At 30.3% G+C, this 12,107-nt stretch overlaps 1 protein-coding gene across 1 annotated transcript; it reads right to left on the bottom strand.

Moving 5' to 3' along the window:
• Positions 1-6,219: 6,219 nt before the first annotated feature.
• On the bottom strand, positions 6,220-12,105 carry LOC132547676 (alpha-L-fucosidase-like). Its single transcript, XM_060211466.1, has 8 exons — positions 11,753-12,105; positions 11,436-11,542; positions 10,220-10,350; positions 9,905-10,038; positions 9,245-9,342; positions 8,729-8,861; positions 7,692-7,862; positions 6,220-6,867 (listed from the first exon to the last, which is right to left on the bottom strand). The coding sequence occupies exons 1-8, from the start codon at positions 12,103-12,105 to the stop codon at positions 6,528-6,530; spliced, it is 1,467 nt and encodes a 488-aa protein (XP_060067449.1). The 3' UTR covers positions 6,220-6,527.
• Between the last annotated feature and the right edge of the window lie 2 nt (positions 12,106-12,107).

The following is a 12,107-nucleotide window of genomic DNA, read 5'->3' as shown; positions in this document are numbered from 1 at the left end:
ATATATTACTACATTAAAACTCCTGTAAGATCCTATATATATTACTACATTAAAACTCCTATAAGATCCTATATATATTACTACATTAAAACTCCTGTAAGATCCTATATATATTACTACATTAAAACTCCTATAAGATCCTGTATATATTACTACATTAAAACTCCTGTAAGATCCTATATATATTACTACATTAAAACTCCTATAAGATCCTATATATATTACTACATTAAAACTCCTGTAAGATCCTATATATATTACTACATTAAAACTCCTATAAGATCCTGTATATATTACTACATTAAAACTCCTATAAGATCCTATATATATTACTACATTAAAACTCCTGTAAGATCCTATATATATTACTACATTAAAACTCCTATAAGATCCTATATATATTACTACATTAAAACTCCTGTAAGATCCTATATATATTACTACATTAAAACTCCTATAAGATCCTGTATATATTACTACATTAAAACTCCTATAAGATCCTATATATATTACTAAATTAAAACTCCTGTAAGATCCTATATATATTACTACATTAAAACTCCTATAAGATCCTGTATATATTACTACATTAAAACTCCTGTAAGATCCTGTATATATTACTACATTAAAACTCCTGTAAGATCCTATATATATTACTACATTAAAACTCCTGTAAGATCCTGTATATATTACTACATTAAAACTCCTGTAAGATCCTATATATATTACTACATTAAAACTCCTGTAAGATCCTGTATATATTACTACATTAAAACTCGTGTAAGATCCTATATATATTACTACATTAAAACTCCTGTAAGATCCTATATATATTACTACATTAAAACTCCTGTAAGATCCTGTATATATTACTACATTAAAACTCCTGTAAGATCCTATATATATTACTACATTAAAACTCCTATAAGATCCTATATATATTACTACATTAAAACTCCTGTAAGATCCTGTATATATTACTACATTAAAACTCCTGTAAGATCCTATATATATTACTACATTAAAACTCCTATAAGATCCTATATATATTACTACATTAAAACTCCTGTAAGATCCTTTATATATTACTACATTAAAACTCCTATAAGATCCTATATATATTACTACATTAAAACTCCTGTAAGATCCTGTATATATTACTACATTAAAACTCCTGTAAGATCCTATATATATTACTACATTAAAACTCCTATAAGATCCTATATATATTACTACATTAAAACTCCTGTAAGATCCTGTATATATTACTACATTAAAACTCCTGTAAGATCCTATATATATTACTACATTAAAACTCCTATAAGATCCTATATATATTACTACATTAAAACTCCTGTAAGATCCTTTATATATTACTACATTAAAACTCCTATAAGATCCTATATATATTACTACATTAAAACTCCTGTAAGATCCTTTATATATTACTACATTAAAACTCCTATAAGATCCTATATATATTACTACATTAAAACTCCTATAAGATCCTATATATATTACTACATTAAAACTCCTATAAGATCCTATATGTATTACTACATTAAAACTCCTATAAGATCCTATATATATTACTACATTAAAACTCCTGTAAGATCCTGTATATATTACTACATTAAAACTCCTATAAGATCCTATATATATTACTACATTAAAACTCCTATAAGATCCTATATATATTACTACATTAAAACTCCTGTAAGATCCTGTATATATTACTACATTAAAACTCCTATAAGATCCTATATATATTACTACATTAAAACTCCTGTAAGATCCTGTATATATTACTACATTAAAACTCCTGTAAGATCCTATATATATTACTACATTAAAACTCCTATAAGATCCTATATATATTACTACATTAAAACTCCTGTAAGATCCTATATATATTACTACATTAAAACTCCTATAAGATCCTATATATATTACTACATTAAAACTCCTGTAAGATCCTATATATATTACTATATTAAAACTCCTATAAGATCCTGTATATATTACTACATTAAAACTCCTGTAAGATCCTATATATATTACTACATTAAAACTCCTATAAGATCCTATATATATTACTACATTAAAACTCCTGTAAGATCCTATATATATTACTACATTAAAACTCCTATAAGATCCTATATATATTACTACATTAAAACTCCTGTAAGATCCTATATATATTACTACATTAAAACTCCTATAAGATCCTATATATATTACTACATTAAAACTCCTGTAAGATCCTATATATATTACTACATTAAAACTCCTATAAGATCCTGTATATATTACTACATTAAAACTCCTATAAGATCCTATATATATTACTAAATTAAAACTCCTGTAAGATCCTATATATATTACTACATTAAAACTCCTATAAGATCCTGTATATATTACTACATTAAAACTCCTGTAAGATCCTGTATATATTACTACATTAAAACTCCTGTAAGATCCTATATATATTACTACATTAAAACTCCTGTAAGATCCTGTATATATTACTACATTAAAACTCCTGTAAGATCCTATATATATTACTACATTAAAACTCCTGTAAGATCCTATATATATTACTACATTAAAACTCCTGTAAGATCCTGTATATATTACTACATTAAAACTCCTGTAAGATCCTATATATATTACTACATTAAAACTCCTATAAGATCCTGTATATATTACTACATTAAAACTCCTGTAAGATCCTATATATATTACTACATTAAAACTCCTATAAGATCCTATATATATTACTACATTAAAACTCATGTAAGATCCTTTATATATTACTACATTAAAACTCCTATAAGATCCTATATATATTACTACATTAAAACTCCTATAAGATCCTATATATATTACTACATTAAAACTCCTATAAGATCCTATATGTATTACTACATTAAAACTTCTATAAGATCCTATATGTATTACTACATTAAAACTCCTATAAGATCCTATATATATTACTACATTAAAACTCCTATAAGATCCTATATATATTACTACATTAAAACTCCTGTAAGATCCTGTATATATTACTACATTAAAACTCCTGTAAGATCCTATATTTATCACTGCAAGATAAAAACATTGATAAATACAAAGAAACTCAATGAGATAAATTGTGATATTCATTTCACATTTAAAATTCATTTTTGAAAGGAATTACATACGAAGTTGCCTATCATTATAGTTTTCAAGATGAGACTATTTGTTTTGTAAATATGTTTTTGAGTTCTTGAGAGAGACAAGAAAGGAGAGGTAACATAGCTGTATACCTGGGTATGCGATTAAGTACAAGATTGTAAATATTTATCTTCATATAGTCAGAAATTATGCCTTCATAATTACATAAACATATCTACTTTGTGGACTCTGATTGAAAAATAAGGTTTATCTCTTTAGTGCATGACTTTTAACATGAAACATGATAAAATAGACTCCCCCCGCCCTACATATAAATACATTTGTTGTATTACAGTGTTAGAAGATATCTTGTCTGCTTTTACCATATTTTATTCATCAGGTTTTGTTCCATGAATACTTGCATAATATTGATCTTAAATCTTCTTTCAATACTCAAAACATTCCAATACAAAATTTGTGATTGTTCATGTGTATTGGAATAAAATATGTGTATAACATGTAGCAGTTTTACTATAATAATGTAATAACTACATTATCTTACCCGATATATTTTGGATGTAATAACTACATTATCTTACCTGATATATTTTGGATGTAATAATTACATTATCTTACCTGATATATTTTGGATGTAATAATTACATTATCTTACCTGATATATTTTAGATGTAATAACTACATTATCTTACCTGATATATTTTGGATGTAATAAACATGTTTCATATTAGACTATTTATGTATACATTGTGTATGATGATGATACAGCCTTTCAGAATGATTGTTATCCTGTTTCATTTAATGAAAAGTTTGCTGATAGGAATAGGATAAATTTGTGAGATAAAGAAAAAAATACAACTGCAATTTAACTTTCTTTCATAAGTGTATTGTAATGAAAATTTCTCGTGGACATTAGTTTCGTAACATTTTGAATGCTTTCTCTTGTTTTTAAATGTGTAAAACTTAAATGGATTGTATATCCCTCTTATTTATGAGAGATATTTATGAAAAATTGATAATATTTTGCTCCAGGTAAAGATTTATTTTGAGGAATATTAAAGTTAAAATATGAAGAACTGGTTGTTGTTTTTTCAGAAGTCTTGAAAAAATATTAAAAAAAAAAAAACAAACAAATATCAAATTTCACAGCAATAAATGAATAAGCTCTGTCTTCCACTTGTCTATCTTATCTTATCTATCACTAATGGTAACATGCAAAGTCAACCCAAAGACCAAATCAAACCAGCCTTTACTGGTTTCTAGAGAGATTGTCAGCACTATAGCTCAGGTGGTAGAGTGTTGGCCTTTGTGACCTCAGCTGAAGATCGATGAGACATGGTTTGTTGTTCACTACCCATGGCAATTTGTGATTCTCAGGAAGCCAAGAAAGGTACTGTTCTCTGTCATGGATGTGTCCTTCCATAAGACAATAATTACTCTAATAACATACCTCCTGTATGTGGTTCAGTGAGGAAGCCACCAGCCTCTACACAGAGGTCCTGCCTCAAAATGACCCTGGCTGCTCACAGGATAAACCCAGCAAAAAGAAATCGATAGAAATAGTGCTAAATGCTATCGGGACCACTGACACTTTCATGACAAAGGTATAAACAGATAACAAGTTCTTGTCACAACATATTTTATTTATCAAAAATATTCTTCAAAAGTTTGAATAATATAAATGTAAACAACTGGAATGTAAAGAGTTATTGCTAGTACACCAACTGAACATTAGATTTCAAGGAAAATCAAGAACTAATCATATTTAACAGCATTAAACAAAAAAAGTCTTTGTATGTAAATTTTAGCTATTGACATTCTTGACAACACCTCTACAAATACGACTTTCTAATGCACAAAATTTATGAAAGACAATAAATATTCAAAGCACTTTGTCTAGAACATCAAGGGAACTTGCATCAATCTGATTTCAAACCAATGATATTCATCTAATTCATGGCACAGAAATACTGTGAATGTCCTTTGAAGAATACAATACACTGTAATGTCATCCAAGGATTTGCTTTCATTCCACAAACTCATAACAATCTCATTGATCTGTACACACTGGTCAAACATGTTATTGAAAATGAGATTTCTCAATAAAAGAACTAGAAAACATTTGTTGATTGTTAAATATGAATTAAGCCCATTCCATCCATGCATGTAAGTATCATTAGTTGACAAATTTGCAGAAGTTATGCAACATGACCTTTGAAGCTTTAACTTTGTCCGAGGACTATCTTAATATAACAAAGTGTTGAGTGTGATTTTGTGATACTATGGGGTAAACATAAACCAAATCTTTGGAGAGGTTCTCAAGATCTGACAGAGATCACTAACTCGGAATAGAACAAGAGGAGATGCATCAACAAACATACTATATGCCCAACACTCGCATTAAACGGCAAGGCATAATGTGAAATAATTTGATGTAGTAATATCCCATAATTTTGCATAACCAAATACATGTTTATTTCTAGTTATGTTTTGTATAAAATGTGATGTGGATGAGGATATCACAGTGTATTTGTGAAACTAGTTGTTTATGTCTGTATAGAAAATAGCTACATTGCATACAATGCTAATGCAACATTTGTTTCATATTAAGTTTCCACAGCCAAATGCAAATGTTCAGTCTGAGAAATAAGATATCTGGAATGAATTTCCTAGAAACTTTACTGATGAGATATACATATTTAAAAATTGATTGTTTTTGACAAACAAAAAATTTCAAATTTCAAACAATTCATCTTTTGTTCGAATTCCCTACTTTTATCCAAAACTGTTGATGATGCTACATGTATTAAAACATTCTTTACAGTATCTATTAGTGGATAAATATGGTACAAGTACAAAACTATAAAAAAAAAAAAAAATAAAAAAAAAAATTAAATTTTAACATGGTGAAGAAAATATAACACCATAATAAAAAAAGCAACTAAATGAACGCAATTTGTAAATTTGTGCTGAAGTAAATGTAAAAAGATATTTAGTAAAAATATATTACCTGATAATACATGAGAAGTATAACTGTATTCAGGAGTAAAAATGATATGGATAAGGGGGTATGTATATAAGAATAATTGTAAAATAACTTATAGTTTTATTATGCAATCCTAATATATCTTGACAAAGGATGTAAATGCAACAAAAATTTCACTTCCATGTCTTTTTTGCCCTTCAAACTAAAAGGTAGAGATGAAAATGTGATAGAGTTTCTTTTCAACTTAACAGAATAAGACATCAATAAATGTTAAAGATGCAAGGCTAACTTGTTCAAAATAACTCTGAAACAGTGATAACACATTACTTCCGACTTATTGTTAGATAAATACAGTAAAAGTTGATGTTCATGTTCTGGGTGGATTTCCCAAGTTAATCGGCACAAGCTGTTGTGGTGTCACTACACGCTCAAATTCCGGAGAGGCAGCTTGGTTTTTTAAGTTGGTCATCTTGAGGACCCAAGCATCTGTGGATGGCAGACAGTTGAATGGTATACCAGGGAACACAATACTAAGGGTGTTATTGACATATGTTGTATACTTGAAGTTCCCACCAGCATAGCCAAGCATCTGAATTTCTGTGGTTGCCATAGGAACAGGAGCAGATAACTGAAGTGTGTTGTTTTCTGGCCAAGAAAGGACAATGGCATACACAACAGTAGTGTTGCTTGTCCTTTGGGTTGTGTACCTAGGGAGTAAGCAAAAGTGAAGTTTATCATCTGGTTGTAAACAACTTAATTTCAAAAGAAATTTTAATTCGTTTATAAATTGAAAACAAAAGCTATATTTTCTGTTTACTTAAACCTGTAAATGATCCGTATGCCTATTCCACATTTATAACACTGATCAAATTTTAGAGAGAGAATATTAATTGGTCTCTCAATTTGCTGTTTATATTCAGGTTGACTAAAACATAGAGGACATTTCATGAGTTTTCACTTCATATGAAAATTATAGAATAACACCTCGATGATATTTGATAGGTACAATAAAACTTTTGATGATTTCATAATCTTGGAAAAAATGAACATCAATTTTATGTACTTTTTATGCTATGTCCAAACAATTTGCAAAAATCATACTCTAAAACCATACATATTTTTGTGAGGCTCAATTCTCCTTTTTTTTTTTTTTTAAAAAATAATTCCTATTTCACTGATATTCGATTTCGGGGATAAATATAGCTCAATATATCTACTTTATATCTAATTTGAACAATTCCTGTTCAAATGAGTTCGTGGATTAATAGCACCCACAAAATCAACACAAATAACACATCTACAAAAAGTAATCATTTTACAATTGTTTACCATGTATTTTTTATAGTTTAGAATTCTATCATATTGTTTCTATATGGTGTCTAACAATAGCTCCCAGTAAAGTGAGTCAGTGAAAACACAACGATCTTGTCATGTATAGATATACTGAAAAGATTTTATGTATTAAAATTAAATAAAAATATATTGAAATATTTCTATTTTCATTTTAAATAATAAAACTTATATTATTTACCAAACATTCTTGGTAATTGTGTCATTTTGTGTATGCCATGGCTTTGAGGCATAAATGGCTTCTCCATTGATCTTCATCCATGCCCCAAATTCTCTCAGCCTCTCCTCGAACAGTGGCAGGATGCGACCGTCGGATGTTGGTGGAACATTCATCAGCAAGTTTCCTCCACAACTGCGGATAAGAAAGGCATATTAGCCATAGACAGCTATGTGATATTATTAAGAACAGTGGCTTTATCTATTCCAGAAGGTATCAATTTTTCAAGAGGGTATGAAGACTGAAATCTGACACAGATTTGTCTGGTAGGTAATTCAATCCAGCTACGAGGCATCATTATCATCTTTTACACATTGGGTGGATACTGAAAAGTGGCACTTTTATACATAATCTTACAGATGGATGGATGAATTTGAAATTACTTGCAAAATTTTTGAAAGTTTAATTTGGTAAATATTGTTCTCAGATCACATGTATATAAACTGTTGAACAATTAGATATTTGGAGACATTTCAATTCAAGGATATCTAATTTTGTGTCTAGAAGACTTTCCAAATATTGTGGTTTCTATCATCAACTTGTTCAACTGTACATAAACTCTATACTGATGTTTATCAATTCTGGAGACAAAATTACATCTGCATCTTTTTATTATCAAAATACCCTAATAACCTAATATATAGTTTCCTAGTATTTTATTTGCATTCATTGGTTTGTTAGTTAATTATTAAATAAGGTTGGACCTACTGATCTTATTTTGCTTATTCTGGCATCTTTGACTAAGCCTTTCACGGCCTGGACTTATATTTGCAGGTCCGCCCCGATTTCTGCCCGAAAAGTTACATTGAAATTGCTGATAAACAAGTTTGTCTGAATAAACTGAATGAAATGCTCCCAAAGTATTTCAGCACATGTAGATGAATACAAAATAAAGTGTTCTAGATGACAGTACAATTTTAAGTGATTCTTTTCAAAAACATTTTTAAAGTAACATTTTAAAATTAATATTGTTCATATCATTGTACATCTTGTATTTTTACCTAACAGTCTCAGCCAGTACCGTTACAATCTCAAGAACAGTGTAGATGTCTCCTGCCATGATCTCACGACGTATCCCCCAACACTTGCGGTCCAAAGTCATCGCATTCTCCCATTTATGAGGCAGTGGCTTTCCTGAAGTGACAAACTCAGCATCAGGGCCATAGTTACGTCATCAACCTAGGTTATGTTATAAAGACTATTTTTTCTATCTTAATTTTGTTCAAGAAGAACATTTCTACATCATAGAAAAAGTCTGTATCACTTTAATCTGTTTTACTTAGAGTACAATCTTTTTTAAATGGCGCATTTTTAATGTGAAAATTTAGTGTTTTGAAGGGTTTTGCAATTTGGGGCTGAAATATTTTGCAGGTAATAAGGTGGCTAATGAAGCACCTTGACTTTGTCTCTCTTTATGATTTAAATGTATCCAAATAAACAGTTTCAGATCAACAAGTAGACTAGTACATTCACCAGACCATACATTTCATGGTCATAATCACAACTAACCGCCATACCTGGGTTGTACTGGTCCTTACAGTTCCAGTAGCCACCATGGTGACAGTCTGTACCGATTCCCCAACGATCATTTACGACCACAGTATCCTTGACAGGACTGTAAATAATATTACTGACATGTTTACTTTTGATTATTATATAATTCATGTCTGTTAACAATAGATAACTAAATTATAAATAAAGCGTCTTGTCTGAAAGAGAAATTAACAGATATAGATGCAAGATCTATTAACCTTGAATATTTTAGCTAATTAATGTAAACTTCAAATATCTTCTACTAAACTACATGACAGTTACATGTACACTCTATCACCACCATTTTCAGGAATTTCATCAGTACCATCCGTATCCTCTGAAATAATCAGTCATTGTAGAGCCGTGTTTTTTTTGGCCAATTTCTTTTTCAGCTACTGAGCCTGGGTATTGACCCCAACAAGGCAACTCTGTATTTCTCTACTCGTCACTGAAGAGCCAGCTGTCCTCTGTCAAGATGATCACCACTATCAGTCAGATGCCAAAGCTGTACACACTCTATGAAATTTTTACCAGTCATTGAAGAGTTGGAGATCCCTTGTAAACATGATCTTTCATTCTTTCCTTCAGTTAATGTATCTGGATTCTGATCTCAACCAAAAGCTATAATAGTATGATATACCCACCTTTCATTATAAAGCCAGGCAAGAAATTTTGTAGAGTTCCAGTATTCTGCCGGTGCCATCCAATGACCATCAGACCAGATCACCTCAGGGTGGTAGTTATTGACCAATTCAAACAGTTCCGGCATGGTCTTCCCCTGTGCAATAGCCAAATGTGAAATAATAATACTTTTCAGATTCAAAATGATTTACTTAGATTAGCCACAGTTGATTGTTATATAGATTTATTATATACATAGTGAACAATAATCAAATAAAGAAATTGTTTTTGTCATCAAATGATTGAATACTTTAACTTCAAAAAAATGATCAACTCACCCAAACAAAATCCTGTGTTTTGAAATGATTTGCTTGATCATTCAGAAATTCTGGATTGTAGAACTCAAAAAGAGAATGGTACACCCCAAACCTCATATTCTTTTTCTTCCTTACAGCTGTGGCAAGATCACCTATTGAAAAAAAAATATATACCTGGATCATTTTAGGTAAGATTTTCTAGTTAAGGATTAAATGCTAATAAAACACTCTTTTTCTTTTCATGTGATATGAAACTTTATAAACAGGAAATATTTGAAAGTCCTTTTTTCAAAGGGTATCCAAATCTGTGCTTAACTTAATTTGACAATAAGGTTGTACTTTTATATGCTGTTTATGTACACAGACTCGAGCTGGCAAGGTGTTACTAGTTTCCTTAATGTAAAATTCCTTGCAACCCTAGCATGTTATCAGGTAATTGCATATTTATCTGTATAACATGACATACAGCAGGTTATGTTGAATTCTTTTGTTCCAAAATTATAGGACTTCCCTTTCATCATATACTCACATATAGCACAGCGTGGATGTTTACACTTTACCCCTTTGAATTCCTGTTGTTCTTGATACTTTGTTTTGCACAAGGTCTGCTTCAAACTTTTTGGTCTTCTTTTGTTATCAATAAATTTGAAATATATTTTTTTGTCTGTTTATCCTGTTTCAGTGTCTGCTTTAATTTGTTTATTGTTTGACCGAAGTTTTTATTTCTAGGATTCTGTGATGATATGAATGAAATAATTATTGAGCTAGCTTTTTCTTCTAGCCTTTTTCTATCTTTGCTGGACACGAAGAATTCACCACAGTTTTACTATTAATTTATGAAATCAATAATATTAGAAGATAAGATTTTATTATAAAAACTTGTTTTTTTTAACTGCATTTAATGAAATATTATTTTTTGGCCAAAAAAATGGGTAACTGTAAGCAAATGAAATTAGAAATAATTTCCAGAATCAAGTCATTTAATAATAATTATAAATGTTTGAAAGAACAGGAAAAATACACATTCCTGTCAAGTACCCCGACCAGGAATCAAATCAGGGTCTCTGGCATGATAATCGATCGGTTCTACCAACTGAGTCCAAAAAACATGCTCAGTCTGCCGAGTGACAGAGACCATATTTAACACTATATACAAGTCACACTAACCTGCTCCTATTACAAATGAACAAAAAAAGTCAGTGCTAAATATAGGTCAAATTCATAACTGCCATTATACCTAGGAGATCTCGATTTGGTCCAACATCCATGGCGTTCCAGTTCCAGGAATGCTTGGAGGGCCATAGCGTGAAGCCTTCATGGTGCTTTGTGACAAGAACAATATATCTGAAACAAGGAACGGTAATAATGTCTTTATCATCCGATTCAGTTTTTTCTGAAACAATATAGCCTATCAACAACAATCCACAGTTCCCAACCCGGACAAAAATTTGGAATGAATTAAGGGCAATAACTCTGATTACAGTGGGCCTCCAGATTAAAATTAAAATTTGACAAAAGGACAATGAAGATTTCAAATTCTGTTGGACCCCATACCTTGCTCCTGCCGCTTCAAAAATGTCTGCCCACTGGTCAGGGTTGTAAAATGCAGCTTGAAATTGAGGGGCAAAGTCAGCATAAGTAAAATTTGGAGGGTAGAAATCTTTCATGAATTTCACAAACAAAGGTGTTTTGGTTTTCCACCAATACCAAAACCACGGAGATTCATAGGTGGCTGGTACAGAGAACACTCCCCAGTGCAAGAAAATTCCTATCTTTGCTTCATCAAACCAGCTCGGCAATGGTCTAGAATCTATAGACTGCCAGTTAGCTTCGTATCTAGTGGCAGAAATGACATTTAACATGAACATAAACCCTACAGCGAACAAAACAATATCCATGCGAAACATCG

The sequence above is a fragment of the Ylistrum balloti genome, unplaced genomic scaffold (genome assembly GCF_031769215.1).
Source record: "Ylistrum balloti isolate Yb309-2 unplaced genomic scaffold, AGI_CSIRO_Ybal_v1 Utg369972, whole genome shotgun sequence".
Lineage (NCBI taxonomy): Eukaryota > Metazoa > Mollusca > Bivalvia > Pectinida > Pectinidae > Ylistrum > Ylistrum balloti.
Note: the sequence above shows the minus strand (reverse complement) of the source record. Positions and strands in the feature narration are given on the sequence as shown.